At 37.3% G+C, this 22,251-nt stretch overlaps 2 protein-coding genes across 6 annotated transcripts in view; one reads left to right on the top strand and one right to left on the bottom strand.

The window, feature by feature from the left end:
- Positions 1–2,772, top strand: part of Aco1 (aconitase 1) — a 51,480-nt gene extending 48,708 nt beyond the window's left edge. For both annotated transcript variants that reach the window (XM_046457392.2, XM_046457393.2), the window contains one exon: positions 612–2,772. In XM_046457392.2, the coding sequence (XP_046313348.1) occupies positions 612–740 (129 nt within the window). In that variant the 3' untranslated portion in view covers positions 741–2,772. The remainder of the gene's footprint in view (positions 1–611) is intronic.
- A 2,359-nt stretch (positions 2,773–5,131) lies between these two features.
- Rigi (RNA sensor RIG-I) overlaps positions 5,132–22,251 on the bottom strand; it is a 57,166-nt gene continuing 40,046 nt past the window's right edge. For 3 of the 4 annotated variants that reach the window (XM_058578077.1, XM_046457390.2, XM_046457391.2), the window contains 5 exons: positions 17,867–18,034; positions 16,629–16,780; positions 12,316–12,459; positions 7,054–10,244; positions 5,132–5,587 (listed from right to left, as the gene is read on the bottom strand). In XM_058578077.1, the coding sequence (XP_058434060.1) occupies positions 9,936–10,244; positions 12,316–12,459; positions 16,629–16,780; positions 17,867–18,034 (773 nt within the window). In that variant the 3' untranslated portion in view covers positions 5,132–5,587; positions 7,054–9,935. The remainder of the gene's footprint in view (positions 5,588–7,053; positions 10,245–12,315; positions 12,460–16,628; positions 16,781–17,866; positions 18,035–22,251) is intronic. The other variant, XM_046457389.2, reaches the window with a different exon arrangement.

Here is a 22,251-nt window from a genome sequence, read left to right as displayed (position 1 = left end):
AGGGAAAAATGAAAGTCAGTCAGGACTGCATTAGACTCAGAGTCCTGCTGACACCTTTCCCACCTGCCTTCACAGCATACCAAGGATAATACCTATTGATATATTGTTTATTTCTGTTTATAGAATGATTCATCGGTTCCAATCCTACCTCTCTAGATAAGGGTGAAGTGCCAGCACCAACATCCCAGGGTGACTTAGCACCCTGGTAGGAGAGAGGTAGTAAAGGACAACCTCAGTGAAACCTCTGATGCTGAGACACTTCTGTCCACAAGAAGACCCCAAAGAAGGTTTAGAAAATATCATTCCATTGTCACTAGTGGCTACAGCCCTTAGAAGCTATTCTAGTTCTCAGTTGCCTCTCACTTCCATCATTTATACTCTTCAGTGCAGTGCTTCTCAAAGTTTAGTGGACAGAGCAATCTCCCAGGGTCTTGTCAAAATGCAGATTCTGATCACTGTCCAGGATGGGGGAAGAGACCATCTGTTCCTAAATGCACCGGAATGTGAACCACACCTTAAGTGGGAGACTAAGGGGAGACTGGACAGAATCCCCAAGACAGGTGTCTCACCTTCTTCCTCAGCGATTCTTCTCTGCTTCTTTTTCATTATAGCTGGATACTGGAAAGACCTTCCAGGCTGTCATGAGGTTCGACACTGATGTGGAGCTTACTTATTTCCACAACGGAGGCATCCTCAACTACATGATACGCAAGATGGCCAGGCAGGCCCTTGTTTCTTAGAAGATCCGCACTAGGTGTTGCACCCCATGGGATCCCAGCCAGCTGGGGCCCTAGTGGAGAAACTTCCTTGCAGACAGCAAGTAAACACTGCATTTTGGGTGCCATTCCTGGAGGCACAAAGCCAAAAGTTTCTACATTCTCTGTTATTGTTAATCTTTGAATCTTTTTCTAGAATTTGGACGCTGTAATCATGGGAAGATCAGTAACGCAGAAAGAGAACCTGTCTTTAAATCAGTGACATTGATTTGTTTTCACTCTTCCCTATTAATTTTCAGCTAAGCCCTAGCAAGTCTTCTCGGAAGATGTCTCCTACCCTGTTTTCCCTCCTACCCTTCCCTTGCTCTTCTGTTTTCCTCTGATCAGTGAAACCCTTCTCTTAAGGGTTCTGTTCCTTTGCAATTTATACCAGTGTTAATTGGCATAGGTAGGTAAGAACTTTTTCACCCTTCAAATCATGGTAGTGATTGTGATCCCCCTTCAGAGTGAGTAATCCAGATGCCTCATGGTCAGGTCAAACGTTGAATTTTTTGATGATGTACCTTTTGATGGATCCACATAACAGTAAAAATTTTTCTTTATTATGTTCAGAAATTTTCCCCAGGAAACATTTTATCTGTCAAGGAGACTTTTGTTTGGAGATGGATTGGGAGACATAGAACATTTCTGATTTGAATAAGATTAAATATATTTTCATGGAAAATTTGTTGACTTTGAAATCCAGTTTTACAATATTTAAAGCACTTTCATCCTGAAGTCTGAATGACTTTCATGTTCTCCTATTTCTAAACATACCTCTGGACTGTGCAGATACAGAAGAAGTGTTGAGGAACTACTACATTTCCTGCCCTGTTTGGGAGCAGCAGATGAAGGAAGAGTAGCCTGGTACCTGGTAGCAGTAGCAAGGATGTTGAGAATAGTGGGCAGATTAGCTTTAGTGTTTATTTGCTCATTTGTATCACTAAATCCATTTCAGGGCATGTCTTAGTCTGCATGGGCAGCCATAACAAAATACTACAGACTGAGTGACAATCAGCAGAAATTGATATTCTTGCAGTTCTGAAACCTGGGAAATCAAGATTCTACCTCCTTCAGTTTGTGGTGAGCATTCTCTTGACCTTGTAGGTCAAGACTTATAGGTGACTTTTCCTTGATATGCACCAGAAGAAGGAAAGGGAGAGGATTGTCTTTCTGGTGTTTTAGAAGAACACTAATTATATAGGATAACAGTCCCATCCTTATGACCTCATTTAATATTAATTAAGTCTAAATTATTTTTCTTAAGAGTTGCTATTTCCACACTACCATTGGGGTTAGGGCTTCAACATATGAATTTTGGGAGGACACAAACATTCAGTTCATGACAAGGTACCTTATAGTTAATCTTGTAATAAGTTCACATTTTAATATAATGTTAGCAATATAGGAAAAGTATTAGTGGTTCCACTGTAGTTATCAGGGAGGTTAAATAATAATTTACAAGTCTAATATATAGAAGTGCCAAGATTTCAAAGCTGATTTTCTAAATGGCTGACAGTTAACATCTGGAATGTATGGGACTTCCAAATCTTAGCAATTTGTAGATCAGGTGTAAATTTCTTTAATTCCCTCCCTGACTGTTCTCTTTCTCTCTCCCCCCTCTGGAAGCCAGCCTGCTGCCTCTTACCCTCTCATGCTGTGGGCCTGCTCACCTGTGCCTTTGGGGTTCCCTATCTCGTGAGAACCAGAGAGCTAAAGAGCTGAGCCTTGGCTCCAATCCAGCCAGTGCTTCTGTTATTGATTAAAGTGGAATGTGTTTTGAATTTTTTTTCTTTGTTTTAATTGACAAGTGAAAATTATGTTTATTATATATGTTTTAAAAATGCATAAACATTGTAGAATGGCTAAATAGAGCTTATTAACCTATGTATTGCCTTGCATATTTTTTGTAGTGATAATACTTAGTGATTTCCAAGAATATATTAACTATGATCACCATGTTGTACAATGGAGCTTTTGAACTTATTCCTCCCAAATGAAATTTTGTATCCTTTGACATCTGACTACCCTTGTTAATTACCTTTCTATTCTTTACTTCTTTGAATTTAACATTAGATTCCATACATAAGAAAGATCATGTGGTACTTATCTTGCTGTACTGACTTATTTAACTTAACATAGTATCGTCCAGGTCCATCCATATTGTTACAAGTTATAAGATTTTATTTTTTCAAGTTGAATAGCATTCATTATGTATGTATATGAATACATATCACATTTTCTTTCTCCATTCATTCATTGATGGGTACTTTGACTGATTCCATATTGTGTCTAACGTGAATAATGCTGCAGTAAATACAGGAGCATAGATATCTCTTGAACATACTGATTTAATTTTCTTTGGATATATTCCCAGAAATGGGATTGCTGGATCATATAGTGATCATTTTAGCTTTTTGAGGTCTCCATAAAGTTTCCCATAATGGCTATGCTAATTTAAATTCCTATCAACAGTGTGCAGTGTTCCCTTTCCTCCACATCCTCACCAACACTTACCTTTCATCTTTTTGATGAAAGGTAAGTGTTGATGACCATTGTAACAGGTCTGGAGTGGCCATCTTGTAGTTTTGATTTTAAGTTCCCTGATAATATTGTTAAGCATTTTTTCTTTTCCACAATGGCCATTTATGTGCTGCTTTTGAGAAATGCTTATTCAGGTCCTTTGCTCATTTTTTAATTACTTGGTTTTTTTGTTATTGAGTTATAATTCTTTATATATTCTGGTTATTAACCACTTATCAAATGTATGGTTTGCACAAATTTCCTCTTGTTCTGTAGGTTGTCTTTTTACTGTTTGCCTGGCTGCAGAAGCTTTTTAATTTTGATGCAGTCCTGTTTGTCTCTTTTAAATTTTGTTGCTTTTGCTTTGGGGTCATATAAAAAAAAATCATTGCCTAGACCAATGTCATGGAGTTTTTCCTCTGTGTTTTCATCTATTATGATCTACAATGTCAGGTCTTATGTTGAAGTTTTTAATCCATCTCAAGTTGATTTTTATACGTGGTATGAAATAAGGGTTTAATGTCATTCTTTTTCATGTAGCTATCCTGTTTTCCCAACACCATTATTGAAGAAACTGTCTGTTTGCCATCATGTGTTCCTGTCTCCTTTGTCAGGAATCAATTGGCCATACATGAGTGGCTTCATTTCTTGGGTGTCTCTTCTTTTCCAATGGTCTGTTTTTATGCCAGTACTATGCTATTTTGATTGCTGTAGCTTTGTAGTGTATTTTGAAGGCAGACAAGGTAATTCCCTCTGTTTTCTTCTTTTTGTTCAAGTTTGAATGACTATATGGAGTTTTTTGTGATTCCCTATAAATTTCAGACTTGTTTTCATTTCTGTGAAAAGCATTGGAAATTTGATAGGAATTGCAGTGAATCTGTAGATTGCTTTGGATAGTGTGAACATTTTAACATTAATTGTTCCACTGAAAGAACATGGGATATCTTTTCATTTTTTGATACCATCTTCAGTTCTTTCATTAGTGTTTGTTTTTGGTGTATAAGTATTTCTAAGCACTATTTTGTACCTGTTACATATAGAATGGTTTACTCCTTTTTATAGATAGTTCATTTTTAATTTGTAGAAATACTACTAATTTTTATGGTGATTTTTTTGTATCCTGCAGCTTTACTGAATTTGTTTATTTTAAGTTTTTTTTTTAACATGGAGTTTTTAGCATTTTCCACATATAAAATCATGTTATCTGCAGACAATTTTTTTCTTTATAATTTAGATGCCTTTTATTTCTCTGACCTAATTGCTCTATGACTTTCAGTGCTGCATTGAATACAAATGATAAGAGTTGACATCTTTTGTCTTCTTCCTGAGAGGAAAAGCTTTCAACTTTTCCCCATTGAGTATGATGTCATCTGTGTGTTTGTCAGATATGGCCTGAATGAGGTAAATTACTTCAATCCTAATTTCTTCAGAATTTTTCTCATGAAAGAATATTGAATTTTGTCAGTTTTTTAAACCTCTAGTGAGGTGATTTTATGGCTTTTGTCCCTTTTGTTAATATAGTACATACACTGGAGTATGCTGAACTATTCTGGCAACCAAGGGATGTATCCTACCTACTTCAACATGAAGAGTTCTCTGAACATACTATTTAGTTTGTTAAAAATTTTTTGCATATATGTTTATGTGCCTATAATTTTCTTACAGTATCCTTGTCTGCCTTTGGTATTAGGATAATGCTAGCTAGGCTCATAAAATGAGTTTGGAAGTACTTCCTCTTCAGTTTTTTGAAATTGTTGAGAAGAACTGATGTTCTTTAAATGAACTTCCTTAATTTTTGTCTGAAGGAGAGTTTTGCCAGGTAAATATTCTTGGGGGTTTTTTGGTTCGGTTGATTTTGGTTTTATTTTTTTTTTTCCCTTCTTTTTCTCCCCAGAACTTTCAATTATATGTTGAAAAAAATCTGCTGCTAGCTTTAGCGGAACTCCCTTATATATGCTTTGCTTCCCTTTTACAGGCTCTTCTTTGTCTTTGACTTTTAACAGTTTAATTATAATGCCTTGGTGTTTTCTTGTTTGGACTGAATCTGATTGGAGACCTATATTTTTGTGTCTTTCCCCAGATTTGGAGTTTTCTGCATTCTTTTTGAATTCTTATAACTTAAATGTTTCTTTTGATACTGTCACATAAATCCCATAAGTTTTCTTTTTGTTCATTTAATTTTTCTTTCTTCTATATATTTTCAAATAACCCATCTTCAGGTTCACAGGTGTTCCTTCTGCTGGTTGTCCTTGCTATGGACACTATTGTGCTTTTCATTCATCATGTTTTCATCTCTAGAATTTGATTTTCTAAAAAAAAAAAAAAAAAAATGCAATATCTTAAAATTCTCATTTTAGTCATTTATTACAGTCTTCCTGATCCCATTGAATTGTCTGTTTTCTTGAAGTTTGCCAAGCTTCCTTAAAACAGTCATTTTGAATTATTTATCAGACAGATCATAAATCTCCAGTCTCGTGATGTCATTGATTGGCTTTATTTTGTTCTTTGGTGGGCTTCTGTTTCCCTAATTGTTCTTAATCCTTATAGCCATGCCTTGGTATCTGCACATTTCAAAAAGGTCTTATTCTAGTTTTGTGGGCAGGCTTTGAGTGGGAAAGCCCTTCACTGGTTAACCCATTTAGAGATTCTGGGTAGGCTATCTGGAGTGGTCTGTGGGTGGGATTGCTACTGGAGTCCTTGGCTGATTAGCCTGGTATCTAGATCAGCAGGTAGATGAGTCAGGTTGGATTCAAAGTGTGGGTCCACTGGACTGCAAGAACTGGCCTCTGTCCACAGGAGCTAACCTGGACCTGGGGTGAGCCTTGAGCCTCAATCACTGTAGTATGCTGACTGGCTTGAGCCCTACATCTGCAGGGGTAGTCCTAGAATCTGCACCATTTTTCTCAAGTAGGTCTAGATGCAGGCTCCACTGGAGCCTTGAGCCACAGGGATTGGCTAGTGCCAGGATATGAGTGAGGCCTGGAATTGTGGGTACTGACCTGATGCCTAAAATCACTAGGCAGGGTTGGCATGGAAACTGGGTCCATGAGGACTGTTCTGGAACTGAGTTCACAGGGTCAGTCCTGGAGTGCAGCTTGTCCCCACTAGGGTCTGCTGGAGCCAGCCTCATGTGTAGCACTGCAGGTCAGCAGGGCTAAGACATGCAGTTATGATGCTAGTCTGGTGCTAGGGCCAGCCTGACTCTGAGGTGGGCCTGGAACCAGAATGAATGGCATGGGAATGGGCCTAGAAACAGTCTACCAGACAAGCTTTGAGTCTGGGACACAGCCCTGCCCCGCACTGGGTTTTGCTTTGGCAAGCCTAGTGTTGGAGTCCAAGGCAAAGCCAGTGCTCACTTCCCTTCCCTAGCCCCAAGCTTAGGGTACCTCGCACTATGCTGCCTAAGATTGAGGGAGAAGTGGCACAGGTGAGGTAAAGCACTTCTTAACCTTTTTCAGTGCATCTGTACTTCTGTGCCACGTCTAGGTGATGTAAATATCCCACTTGGTAGCCTTAGCTCTTAGGACAGGGTTTTTGTGTGTGGACAGTTGTTCAAATGGATGTTTCTGTGGGAGGACGAGCATGGAAATTCACATTCCACTGTCCTGCTCAAGTTTCATTATTTCTTGATATGTGACATTATGGTTTCAGAGTCAGTGTATTTGGGAGACAGTGTTAGATAGGTCTTAATTATTAAAGAATTGACAGTGACAATGACAGTGTATGTTGTAGGTCACTGAGGGAAAGGGTGGCAACAAATGGTACAGAAACCTACCTGACCGTAGAATACATTCTTCAGAGAATCTCACGGCACTGTGTTCCACAGAATGCACCCGAGGAAATACTGGCTTCTGCTTTGTTATTTGAAATTCAGTTAATATAGAATCTGTTTTAAGTACAGGAATCAGTTTACTGACGTTGTTGCACAATCAGGGCTTTGAAAGATTCCATTTCAGGGTGAAAGCATCATAGTGTCAGCACCAGCTAGAATCATGGAGATAACAAGGTGGTAGAACACATTTATCTGAACCACCTGAAGAACTTACAGAAATACACATGGCTAGACACCCTGCTAGGACACTATATTGGGGACTGGGATTATGTCCATGAAAAAGACTCCCTGGTTGGCTCTCAAATGCAGCCTTTGATCAAGAAATCCAATGACAGCAATGACCTATTTCTTCATTCAATACATATTAACCAAGTGCCTATTCTGTTCTCAGGTCTATGCCTGACAATGGCTTGATTCCATATAAAAGTCAAATGAGGAAATTCTAAGTTTTTGTTTCAGCTTTAGTCTGAAGAGAGGACTATTTGCCTTCCATCTAAATTAAATGTTAAAAGTATTTTTCTCTTCTGAATAACATTTCTAGTAGATATTTAATATATCCTGTTGAAGTTCCTAAATAGTAATAGCGAAGAATAGTAATTACATATAAAGATCCTAATAGTGAAAAATGAAAAAATCAGCTCTCAACAAATTGTTTTAAATAATCTTTTTATTGCATCTAAGAATACTATTATAGTAACCATTGTTAAGCAATTAATTATGTGTGTGTGTCGTGTACTTTTCTTATATTTTAATTAAAAGCTGTCACTAACCCTGACAGTTTGGGGTTATCCTTGTTCTACAAAGAGCCTATGTAACTGGCAAGTTTACTTGACTACTTGCCAGCACTACTGCTGAAATGTAAAGTAAAGCTGCCGTAATGTAAAGTAAAGCTGCCGTAATGTGTTATCCTATTAATCTCCAGGGTTCATCTGGGTAATTTCCAAATAGCCTTCAGATATAAATATGTCTTACTTGAAAAGGTCATGTCATCACATGTGCTGAACATATTACTAACCTTTTGTGCTCTCTGGAATTTTGTTTAGGTCATTTAATGGTCGTAATGAACTACAACCAACCAATCTGAATCTGTTTTGGGGTGATACTTAAATTACTATAGATCCTACCCAGAACTAAACACAAGACAAAAATAAAATAAACCCAGGCACTGTTACCATGTCTGGAAAACCCCAAACTAAGCTCTCTGAAGCATCAGAAAACCTTGCTAAAAGACACAGGAATGCCATGTGAGTACATATTCTAATTTTTTAAAGTAACAAGAACAGCAAAATTGAACCATTTTCACAGTAGCAACCAAGGGGCTTGACTGAGGACAGATAAACCAAGTGTTAAGCATCAATCTCTATTAATGAAAAATGGCTTGAGATGACTATTCCAAAGGAAGAATGGCATGAGTTAAGAGAACAAATTAAATGAGCAAGTAAACAACTTCTTAGGAAGCATTGTATCCCTGATGTGCCCTCACCACTAAAAAATGGACTACTATAGAATTTTATGATTACCATGCCACACATTGCTATTAAGAAAACATGAGGATATGTAACTTGTACTTGTGTAGGTATATACTGAACCCTTGGAATCATCTACACTTAAGGTATCAGCAAAGAAGAAGCAATAAAAATGCTTTTATTTTTATAAAAAAAATAGAAAGGCAGAAGCCAAGGGAAATTTTCAAGAAAAGAATAAGACAGCCAAATGCAACAAAGAAGTCAAAAGGACTAAGAAATGGCCATGTGATTTGGCAACCAGAGTCACTGGCAGCCTTGAAAAGAACAGCAGATTAAGGGGAAAAGCCAGTTTACAGTGGTTAAGGAAATGGGGATAGGGGTATGGAAAACCTTTCAGCATCCCATTCATTTATTTAGCTCAGTGTGTATGGCGTTGGTACATTGTATGCATTGGCAGTGGTTCTGAAAAGGATAGAACCGAATTTGTTTTAGATTTTTTTGTTTTAATTAGTTATACATGACAGTATAATGCATTTATGCACTTTGATATACATAGATGGGATATAATTTCTCATTTTTCTGAGTATACATATTGTAGAATCATATTGGTCATGCAGTCACATATATACATAAAATAATAATATCTGTTTCGTTCTACTGTCTTTGCTATCCCACATCCCCTTCTCTTCCCTTCCTTCCCTTCCCTCTACCTAATCTAAGGTAATGCTGTTCTTCTCTAGTGCCCCCCACCTTAATGTGAATTAGCATCTGCATATTAGAGAAAAACATTTGACCTTTGGTTTTTCAGGATTGGCTCATTTTGCTTAGCATGATATTCTCCAACTCCATCCATTTACTGTAAATGCCATAATTTCATACTTCTTTAAAGCTGAGTAATAGTCTATTGAATATATATATCACATTTTCTTTATCCATTCATCTATTGAAGGACACCTAGGTTGGTTCCATAGGTTAGCTGTTATGAATTGAGCTGCTATAAACATTGATGTGGCTGCATCACTGTAGTATGCTGATTTTCAGTCCTTTGGGTGTAGACTGAGGAGTGGGATAGCTGCGTCAAATGGTGGTTCTATTCCAAGTTTTGTGAGGAATCTCCATACTGCTTTCCATAGTGGTTGTGCCTATTTGCAGTCCCACCAGCAATGTATGAGAATTCACTCACATGTGTTTTGCATATACGATGTACTACAAACTGTTCAAAACCAACAGAAAGTGAAGTTAACTGAAAGTGTGTAATACAGTATAAGCCTTGTGTAAAATACCTTCATAGAGGCACAAGCAATGGGTGATTACCCACAGGGTTAATTTCTTCACTCACCATTCCCTGTAGCTAAAGACTTAGGCTCTGAAGTCATTTGGATATTCTGCAGCATCAAACTGTATCTTCTCAAAATGAAAATCTTTCCACTTTGAGTACCGTGTTTGAACTCCAGTTGCAATATCTTCCACTACAAAACTTTCAATTTTTATGACTGGAATCTCAAATTCCTTATACTTCACGTGGATTCCCCAGTCATGTCTGCAGTTCTCTTTGGCACAGAATATCTTTGCTTTCTTCTCAAAACCCCCATAGCTCTTCGGTCTGGGGTGTGGTTTACTCACAAAGCGTTCCTTAAAGTCATCTCCAACCACAGTGTAATGGCATGTCTAAGATGAATAGTTGGAACAATATAGAAAATGTTAAAAGCAATCCGTAATTGTGATTTAAGATAAAATACTCCACAATAATCTGAGATGAAGAACAGATGGAATCCCACTTATTTCACAGTTTGGAAAAGGAATCACCTGAAGGCCACATTAGGCCTCAAATTAAATGCTACTGGGTACCTCATGAAAAGGAAGATTAAGAAATTTCCAGGAAACCTACCCCCTAAAAGTTCATATTCTGAGTTCAGAAACAAAAGACATAGTTGTTGAAGATCTGTGGAGTGTTAAATTGGTCCATGAAAGGACAGGCACAATCCAAAGGACACATGGAACAACAGCAAAGGATCAGTATGCGCCAGAGAACACCATGGACGGTATGTCCATCGGCCACTCATACAGTCAGCTTTACAATAAACTGCACAGAAACAAATGCAACTCCAACATCTAGTCTTCCAGGAATATAAACTCGAAAATGGCCATTGTCAAGAAAAAAAAAAATCACAAAAAAAAATTGAAGCTAAAAGGACCTTTTACAGCTAAAGAAAGGCAGGGGAACTTAGTATCACTCATAATATGCTTCTCGCCCAAACAGTTGGGCTGCTGAGGTTTAGTTTTCTGAAGACCAAAAGGAATTCTCAAGTAGTAACTCGTCACCTGACTAGCCCAGCCACTCGACGTGCTCTCCATCAGCAGCAAGTTACACTCAATGTTTGTCTTTGGAGACTTTTTAAAAAATTACTTTTATATATATTTTTAGTTGTTGATGTATCTTTATTTTATTCACTTATTTATATACTATGCTGAGATTCAAACCCATGTGCCTCACACATGCTCTGTAAGTGCTCTACCACTGAGTCACAACCCCAGCCCTGTCTTTGGAGATTTTTCTAATCCTTTATTTATAAGGAAAAAAACAACAATAAAAAAACAGAAGGTCGACTTGCAAGTGTCACATTCGAAAAGGAACATTTTGTTTTCATTGGAAAAGTGTTCCATATCCCATAAAGTTTAGAAAATAAAATCGTAGGAAGAAAATAGTCACGGAACTTCATCATCAGAATATAACATTTTGGCATATTTCTTTTAATATCGTTTACAAAGGTACCCGCCCCCCATGGTATTATTGTTTCATGCAACTATAAGAATAGCATATTGGGCTAGGGTTGTAGCTCAGTGGTACAGCATTTGCCTAGCGTTGTGAAGCAAAGGGTTCAATTCTCAGCACCACATATAAATAAATAAAGATCCATTGACAACTAAAAACAGATTTTTTAAAATAGCATATTTATAGTTTTGTATCCAGTTTATTTTTTCCACTTTTATTATACTACATAAGCTTCATAATCGTATTTCTAAATAAAAATCTACTTTGGGATAATTTTAGACTTAGAGAAAAGTTGCAAGAAAATTCCTAGAAAATTCTTTGTATACCTTTGACCCCAGTTTCCCTAAATGCTAACATACTACAAACCATAAAACTAAGAAACTAATATCTGTATATTGCTATTAGCTAAACTACAGATTTTCTACTAAAATTCTTTATTCTAGGATCTACTTGAGACTACACTGCATTTAGCATAACCATTATTCTGAAGAGCTTCATAATATTTAAAAGACAGTAATTTTTACCTTGACACACAACAACTGTATTTATGGGGCACAGTGAGATAATTCAACACATGAGTACAATGTATAATTATCAAATTAGGGTAATTTGCATTTTCATCTCCTTAAAACATTTTATCATTGCTTGGTTGTAAAAAAGATTTATGAAATATTTAATAAATTGTTGTCCCTACTATACTGCAGAACAACAGAATGTATTCCTCCTGACTATACTTTGCACCTGTTATCTAGCCTCTTATGCTCCTCCTCACTACCCTTCCTAGCCCACAATGACCACTAGTCTCTCTACTATATCAACGGTTATAGCTACCACATGAGCAAGATGTTGTATTTTTTAATACATGAACCATAGCAGAAAAAAATAGTAATCTTAACATAACTATTTCATCAAGTTTTAACTTATGCTAAAAATCAACCAGGTGCTCTTATAAAAAAGGCTGCTTACCTCTACCACGCGTACATCAGCCGTGTAACATGCCAAGGTTTTGCACTTTCCACAGAGCAGGTTTTTATTTTTCTTATCAGGGACAGGTTTTGATTTGGGTTGACTATCTCTGATGAATTTATCATGTATCTGTATACTGTGAACCTATGTGCCAAAAGAAGAGCCTCATAAACATAGTCTAATGAACATATGTATAAATAAAAGCGCATGTAAGTACATATATAATCATTCATATACACCTATGAATAGACAATATCTACTTATATTGCTTTGTTTATAAATATCACATGGATATGTTTATTGGCTCTCTTGACTGTTAGTCAATGTTTGTGGCCTCCAATTAGTCTTTCAATTTCTTCTTCAAAGTTGCCATAAAAGGACTAAATATATTCATGAAATAGTCATGTGAACCTCGTTTCACACTTTAGTGACTGGCAAAATTTTAGAAATCCATTCAGATACATAAATTGAACTATACTAAAAAGCTATAGTAACAAAACAGCATGGTATTGGCACCAAAATAGACATGTAGACCAATGGTACAGAATAGAAGACACAGAAACAAACCCACATAAATACAATTATACTAGCCAAAAACACACATTGGGGAAAAGATAGTCTCTTAAACAAATGGTGCTGGGAAAACTGGAAATCCATATGCACCAAAATGAAAATAAACCCCTATCTCTCACCATACAAAAAATTCAACTCAAAGTGGATCAAGGCCCTAGAAATTAGACCAGAGACCCTTTGCCTAATAGAGGAGAAAGTAAGCCCAAATCTTCATCACATCGATATAGGCCCTGACTTCCTTAACAAGACTCCTAAAGCACAATAAATAAAATCAAGAATTAAGAAACGGGATGGACTCAAACTAAAAAGCTTCTTCTCAGCAAAAGAAACAAACAATCATGTGAAGAGAGAGCCTACATTTTGGGAGCAAATTTTGCCACCCACAAGTCAGAGCTCTAACCTCCAGGATATATAAAGAACTCAAAAAACACCAAAAAAACAAACAAACTATATTTCTGGAAAATATATTAATAAATGGGCTAAGGAGCTGAACAGACACTTCTCAGAATATGATATACATTCAATCAACAAATATGTGAAAAATTGTTCAACATCTCTAGTAATTAGAAAAATGCAAATCAAAACTACTCTAAGATTTTATCTCACTCTAGTCAGAATGGGAATTATCAAAAATACAGACAACAGTAAGTGTTGGTGAGGATGAGAGGGAAAAGGCACATTCATTTATTGCTTTCTGGTAGGACTGCAAACTGGTGCAACCAATATGGAAAGCAGTATGGAGGTTCCTTAGAAAACTTGGAATAGAACCACCATTTAACCCAGCTATCCCACTCCAAAGGACTTAAAATTAGCATAGTATAGTAATGCAGCCACATCAATGTTTATAGCATCTCAATTCACAATAGATACACTGTAGAAGCAACCTAGATGCCCTTCAATAGATGAATGGATAATGAAACTGTGGTATATATACACAATGGAATTAAAAGAGAATAAAAGTATAGCATTTGCAGGTAGATGTATGGAGTTGGAGAATATCATGCTAAGTGAAGTAAGCCAATCTCAAAAAACCAAAGAATGTTCTCTCTGATTAGTTGATGCTGATCCATAACAGGTGAGGGGGGTATGGAAAAAGGAGAGGCAAAGGAGAGGGAGGCTTGGAGAGGGATATAAATATAAACTCTCTTCTTAAGCATTCAATTGTTTTTTAAATTCACTTATAACTGATGACATTTAATCATATACTAAGTAAACTATGTACAATCTCAAGTATTTTAAATGTTAATATTGGCAGTAAATATAGCCCTAATAGGTCAAAGTTATTTATATTATATTTAAAACTAAATAGAAGTCAATAACTGGGTAAAGAGGTTCAAAATAAGTATTAAATCTGAGGTGTGCTGTCCCTCCTCCCCCACACACCCAGGGTTGGAAAGGAAGCCTTGCTCTATGCACTGAGGTGGAGAAAAGCAAAACTCAGGACTCCTGATGGTGGGCAGTCATAGGAACACATCATGTTGGAAGTTCTTCATTCTAAAGAAACTTTCTTTTATGTCCTATCCTCCATGAAGAAGGGAGCTTTCCTCATTTTGCTGTTTTCAGATAACACTTTAATCAGAACAGTTCAAAATACCCTTTATACCTTACTCTTCTATCTTCTACAATGAAACAGGACCAAATCCTGAAGTTTTCACCATGGAGATAAATTCTTGGGTACCTCTGGACTGCCCACATGTTAAGTTGCTGCACAGTAACCAGAGAATCCCACAGGAGCCAGAGTGCTATAGTGATGGCAGGCCGTACACCACAGACCATGGACAATGCAGTGGGGGTGCCAGGAAAGAAAGTGTACAGACTCCCAGCAGATTGCCCAAAAGAGCTCCAGACTTTCTGTTCTCTCTGTTAAAGCTGAAATGCAGGACCACAGTGTTCGAATTCAACCGCAAGCCATCCTTAAATGCCACAAAAGGGAATCTCACCCCAAGAACCACAATTCCTTTTAATTTTAGGAATATAAGATTTTCCTACCTTGTTCTACTAAGCTTTGAAAGCAAAATCTTCCCCCTCTAAACAGAGCAACTAGGCTGGTCATCTATGACAGGACAGAATGGCATCAAGACTCCAGGTTCCCGGCTGCCTCGATCACCAGCTACCAGTGACTCCTGGCTCCACTCATTCTGGGATCCCTTTGGTTTTTTGTTTTTGTTTTTGTTTACTGGTACCAGGCATTGAAACCAGGGGTGCTTAACCACTAAGCTACATCCCCGGTGTTTTCCTTTTTTATGTGTGTTTTGTTTTGTTTGAGACAGGGTCTTATTAAGTTAGGGCCTCACTAATCCCTCTCATTCTTTACCATTTCTGCCTGTCTTAGATATTTCACTGGTTGTCTCCTCATCCCACACCTTGGCTTGGTGTGCCAGCTACCACAAAAAAAAAAGTCTACATCTGGTCCAGTCTCCACTTTTCTCAACAGACATGCTTCTGTCACGAGTGTCTTATTAAGTGGATTGTAACTCAGTGAGAGATAAAAATTATGCCATGGTTATTAAAACTCAATAGGATTTTAAAACATTTATTGACTCAGTGAAACAAAAACCTGTCAGTAAAATTAAGAGTGAAAATGTAGAAAAGGTGGTTTTAGACATATTAGTCTCCAAACTTAAGAAAGAAATGTTTTTCAAATGAGTAAACATTGACATAAAGTTGTGGTTTTATCCAAAAATAATTGTTAATTTGTTTTAAATCATTGCTTCCAAATACTTTTTCTGACATAGAAATTGTGACCTTTTTGCAATTATGGACACTACAGAATTAGTATACTGAGTTGTAAGGTTCATCGTAATGAAGTTTAACTATGCCTCACACCTCTATTTGGTGACAACTCTCATTTTTTGAGCACATATTTTATACCAGGTACTGTGCTAAGTAACACATATTTCTCATTTAATTCTCATGGCTTCCCTAAGAGTTTAAAAAAAAAAATTTCCCACCTTGACATGTAAGGAGATTGATTATTTAAGACAGGGTAGTTGCCTGAGGTCACAATGCAACTGGCAAAACTGAATTTGAAACACTGAGTATTTTCAAAAACTCTTCCCCAGTCCTGCAGTATTCAGTGCTTCTAAGGTTTCTGAAATGAAAATCTCTGCAAAGGGTCTAGAGAAAGTGTGGGTAAGCATGCCTGCATGGCTGTTTCTTCTCCAATCTGATTTCATGTTTCTGTGGTACAAAGGAAATTACAATAAAATGAGGGTTACTACCAAGAGGCTACTCTGAACAAGTGTGCCACTCTAAGGTATATGTTATTGTCCACAGCTACATGTAGGCATTCCAGCATCTGCCCAGTGACCTGTGAGCTCCTCTCAGAGGACTTTGGATGGCAGAGAGATTTCAGAAAGAAACAAAGGAGAGCTGTGTCATGCAGTGTCAGGATGTGGCCCTCAAGAACTGTCCACTTGAAAGAAAATATACCTCTGTTTGCCTTTTAGATATAAAAACAGAACTTCAGTAATTTTAATCTCATTGACCCTAAAATATAACAGATTTAGCTGGGTATGTAGTTCCGTAGTGGAACACTTTCCCTAGCATGTACAAAGCCCCAGGTTCAAACCCCAGCACCATAAACAAAACAGAACAAAATAAAACCCAGTAAATTTAATGTTCACTGTGGAACAAAAACAAACTTACTATTATAACACAAAATTCTGAACAATATGATAAAAGGTACAAACCCTGTTCATGTTTTCTGTTATTTATGGTCAGATGAAAATTTGACTTACTTTTTTTTCAAATTCCGTTTTATCCCATGTCTGAAGTCTTGAAATGGAGTCATTCATCATTTCTTCCTTATACATGTTTATATTTTCTTTTTCAATTACATCAGCATTACTAGTCAGAAGGTAGCATTTGCTACCTCTTGCTCTTCCTCTGCCTATTGGAAAATAAATATTTTATTTGGTGTTTTTGACTTAAAACTCATATATCATGAGAACACAAAAACAAAAGGACAGAGATATTCCTAAAATTTCAAATTTGGTTCACTGAATCCTGCTTTCACCTGCATGTTAAACACATGGATACACCAGGAGCCCACCTCAGGCTAGCTCTCTTAGGTCTCCAATGGCACAGTGTGATTGTATAGCCTTATTATCAGAAATGCCACTTTAAAGATAATTCAATATGAACCCTTCGTATGACTCTGAGCATGATTCTAAGATGATAATGAATAGGTCCTTCCTCAAGAGCCTTTTAGGCAATGACATGTTCACAATCACCAGAACAAAGATAGACATAGAGGGCTATGGGCATTCAAAGATCTTATTCTAGCTGGGAGACTTAGGGACAGGTAAGATGGATGCAGAGGAAGAAGTAAAAATAGTAGCAGTACACTAACGATACTTTCAACAGCAAATGATGAAGTCTGATTGGCTGAAATGGAGAATGAAAGAAGGGGAAGAATGGGAAATAGATTGGAAAGGTGAGTGGGTCCTGGATTTTGAAAACTTGAACATGAAGTGAAATGGGGAAACATTAGAGTTTCTGTACTGGCAGTGACACGCTCAGAGCTGTTTTTCTGGAAAATTAATGTGGTAGTCATAGAAATTGGAAAAAAAGGGAAAAGGAAGTATGCTAGTTGGGAGATTCTCTAGTCCAGGTGGGACAGAACTCTGAAGAATCTCCTCTGGAGCACAGGGAGCCACCAGCCCAGTTAGAAAGATCTACACTGGCCAAGTCTCAAGCCAAGTTGGAATTATCCTTTCACAAATATGTCAGTGTTGGGCAAGTAAGCAGTATCATTATGAACAGAATCACTATAGGGTACAAATTAATGGGTACAACTGTATAAACACCCAATCCAGACCAAACAAAGTCACCATTTAGCCACATACCTGAGTCCCCTGTACCATCAATTGTATACTCAACCTCATTCGGTAGAGGAAATAGGCCAAAATGACAGACAAACACCAAACAAAATACAGTGGGAGCCATATAGGAACTGTATCACAGTTTCTCTCACCTCTGGTTTGGATCATTTTGATGACATTGCCCACGTACTCATACAGGATGACCAGATTGCACTGAGCAATGTCGATGCCTTCATCAGCAACTGAGGTGACAATCAGAATATTATCTTTATCTTCTCTGAATGCATCCAGTGCACACTTCTGTGCTGGGAGGGTCATGCCTGTATCAAGCAGACATTACACAACTCACCAAAGAGGAAACTTTCCACTTGAAAAACTAGCAACTACTTATGGAATACACATTATATGCAAGGTACTATAATAAGTGCTTTATATTCCTGATCTCCCAACAACCATAAGCATTAGGATCTATTCCTATGCCAGTTTTAGAGAGGAAATTTAGAGAGACCTTTAATAGCTGAGACTTTGCGACAACATTAACAGTTCAAATCCCAACTGCGGCATTTACTAGTTGTGTGACTTCAACAATATCATTCCAAAACAAATACCTTTTTGCAAAAATATCAACAACTAACAATAACACCTTTACATGCAAACAGGAATTTACAGCTGACAAAACATTTTCATACTTTTGCACTCACTGGAACTTTACAAGGCCCTTTTAGATGAACAAGGAATTGTGACATGATTCCCCTTTACAGATGAGGGCCTTACAGTTCCAGAGGTATGGTAAACTGACAGGTTAGCAAGCAGTAGTTTCATTTCTTTAACTTATGTTTAATGCCCAAATAGAGTGCCTCCTGGAGTGTTCTTCACTCCCTGCCTTCTGTTGTCTGAGAATTATTCCTCTCACGCTCTGAGGAGTGAAACTCTGGGTAGCTGCAGTTGTATTATGTTTTTCAATCAAAGAGACAGCACTCGCTGTTCACCAATAGTCGTATTGTTTCTCCAGGAAAGAGAAAACACTATCTGTCTATCTGTTCTTCCTCTTGTTGGGCACACAGCTAAAATAGACTTCCTAGCTTCCCCTGCATTTGGAGTGCCTATGACTAATTCTCATTAATGACATACAGACAAAAGCAGTGTATTCCTTTTTCCAAAACTGACCCTAAAAATCATCCATACTCTTGCCATTTCTCCTCAATGGACTAAATAAGGTTATGGTAGAGGAAGTAGAGACACCCTGGGATGATAAATAGCAGCTACTGGGTTGAAATAAGCACTTCAATCATGTTGGGCCACATCCTCCCTCTTGGATTCTGAGATTGGGTTTTGGAGACAGGTAGTAAATTGGGAAGGTATGGGGAGTCTTAAATGAAGAAATGGAGAGAGCAAAAGAAAAAAGAATGAAACAGACATACGGAATCAGGACTTCCCAGTCTCATTTGTAAATGTCTGTGAAGCCTAAGTGCACTTCCTATACAGACCTGAGCATCCTTGTAGCTGGCCCCCATTCTGCTCAGACTAGCTAAGTAGATTTCTATTAACTGGGGAGAAAGAAAGGACCTTGACTAAGATAGCCGCATCTTTCCATGATATCCTATAGCAGTATGATCTTGAAGGCTACATTTAAATTGTCTATATAGACTAAAGTTAGGATGTGGTAATTACCCAGTTCACATGATCATGGCAACACCAAAAATGGTGAGAAAGAATATGCACACTTGAGTTCAAACTTTACGGGCCCATATATCAAGAACTATGTAATGTTTTGAACAGCCAACAATAAAAAATTAAAAAAAAAAAAAAAAAAAAACTTTACGGGCCCCAAAGACTCATCGGCATTTAAGTTTTAGTGGAATCATCTTCAGATCTCCATTTAATGTTTCATTGAAAAGCCCACCTCAAGCAAGCAGAGGAAAGTAATATTACCTCCTTTACCTAGCTGGCCATGGGATCCAGTTTGTACAAAGACCATTTTCCAAATTGATTAATTATTTGTAATTCCAAGTCATGAAAACTCAAGTGCAATCGGTTTTATTTGTAGAAATTCACTTAAATTTAATCCCTAATTATTTGATTTTACTTTTGGGTTTCTTTACTCAGATTACTGTTTGTTAAAGATATAAACATACTTTCTATTTCTTTTGAATCTGTGGATTCTCAGTAAAACTGAATCCAAACAAATGAAACAATACATGTGGACCACTCTGTGAGAAGTCTATACGTGAAGTCTATACGTGAAGTCTATATGTGAGAAGCTAATATTGAATCTGTATTAAACACTTGCTATGTGCCAGGCATTTCTAAACCAGGAGTTGGCAACCGTTTTTTATGAAGGGCTTATTAGTAAATATTTTAGGCTTTGTGGACCATGCTGTCATAGCTGCTCGACACTGCCACTGCAGTGTGAAAGCAGCCACAGACAATACATAAATGAACATGACTGTGTTCCAACAAAACTTTTTATAGACACTTAATTTGAATTTCATATCTGCTTCATGTCATGAATAATCTTTTGATTTTTTTCCACCATTTAAAAATGTAAATCTTATTTTTAGCTCAGGAGTCATTCAAAATCAGGCAATAAGCTGTATTTTGCTATTCACATCAACCCTATGAGCTATAATGAATATTATTATTTTTCCATTTGGCAGATGAGGAAAATGAGGCATAGATTAAATAACCTGCTTCTTCACAAAATAGAAAATCAAAAGGCAATAGGAATGGGAATTTGTAAATATTCAGACTTAGCAAACTGAACTGACATTTATCTTCCTCCTGAAGTTTTGTTATAAAAGCTCACGATTTTTCTAGTTTAATAGTAACAAGAAGGGGCTGGGGATGTGGCTCAAGCGGTAGTGCGCTCGCCTGCCATGCGTGCGGCTCGGGTTCGATGCTCAGCACCACATACAAAGATGTATGTCCGCCAATAACTAAAAAATAAATATTAAAAATTCTCTCTCTCTCTCTCTCTCTCTCTCTCCTCTCTCTTTAAAAAAAATAGTAACAAGAAGAAGATAGACCAGAAAAAAAATATTTAGTCAAAATTATCTTCACCCATCTATCCAAATCATCTTAACCTATCTATCCATTCATCAAACATTTATTCAGTAATCATAGATCATGCTTTGTCAGATAGCAGCAAAATGGTTATAGGTTCCACTTTTATCCATAAGGAGCTCACATTTTGTAGGAGGATATAAATAGGAAGCTGTGATTCCATGAGGTGAGCAATGAAACAGGTAGAATGGATGCTGTGGAAATGTAGAAGAAGGGCGCCTCTGTTCATTTTCAGAGGATGGTGGCTGCTTGGGAGAAGAACAACGCCTGGCACAGAGGGAGTTCTAAAGTAAGAATATTTTTGGAGTGCCTACTCAGAAAACTCATGTTGGAATCATTTGCAGAGAACTTTGAATCCCAACCACACTAAGGTGATGCTGTACTTCACTTGATAAGTCACAGTTTCAAAATCTGAATCTACTTTTCATATTCCAAAAGTTTAGAAATTATATGTGGGGAAAGAATAAGAGCAACGACGGAGGACCAAGATGAGGGGATGATGAGAAGTTGCTTACTACAAACAATACTCAATAAGAAGAGCAGAGTGAGAGCCCGTTATTGCGGGTGACGAAATAGTCTCTAGAGGGTGGGTAGCACCGCTGTGAAGAGGTCAGAATGAGAGCTGGCCATCTAGGACCTTCTCAGATGGTAACAGAGAAGCCTTATCATCCTTTGACCACCCTAGCTAGACTTCAGGATTGTCACCTTTGACTGTTTTTATACCATAATATATATAATATATATAAAAGCTATATGTCAACAGTTTAAATAATAATAATAATAATACAGAATATTTATATTTTCAGTTAATCTTAAATTTGTTGAATGAGAGTTTAACGAAAGGGATACATTCAACCAGTATTTGGAAAACAACTTTGGCTCTGTTGGTTGGACATATGAGAAGAAGCAACTGTCTACCAGCAAAGAGACAAGTGTTTGAGGTGTTTGTGCAGTGTGATGGCCTTCTAATTCACCAACTGGGTGAAACTGAACTACAGTTCCCAGTTACTCATCTAGGTGCTGCTGAGAAGGGATTTTGCAGATGTGATTAAAATCCACAATCAGTTGGATTTAACTTAAACTAAAAGGGAGTTCATTCTAGGTGCGCCTGACCTATTCAGGTGAACTTTTTAAAGGGAACAGGATGGGAAGCAATGAGCTCAGCCCTCTCTGAGCCCAGGGACTTCAAATAGTTCATGCTTGCAGGGTTTAAACCTGATTCTGATCTTCCCTTCCTGTCTGCCTGCCCTACAGATCTCAGACTTGCTTGCCAACCCAATTGTATAAGCCAGTTCCTTCTGTGACATTTCTCATGGCTCTAAGTTTTCATTCTATTTTTTATTTTTTATAATCACCTACAGAGACAATGCAAATACTAATTTTAAAAAGCTACTATGTGACTGTATTTCAAAGTTGTAAAACATTTATTAAATCTTAAGAGTATTTTCTTGCAAAATACTCTAAGACAAACAAC

This window comes from Marmota monax, unplaced genomic scaffold (assembly GCF_021218885.2).
Source record: "Marmota monax isolate L192 unplaced genomic scaffold, Marmota_monax_Labrador192_F-V1.1 WCK01_AAM20220418_F8-fsc00069, whole genome shotgun sequence".
Classification (NCBI taxonomy): Eukaryota; Metazoa; Chordata; class Mammalia; order Rodentia; family Sciuridae; genus Marmota; species Marmota monax.
This window is presented reverse-complemented; position numbering and strand designations above follow the sequence as displayed.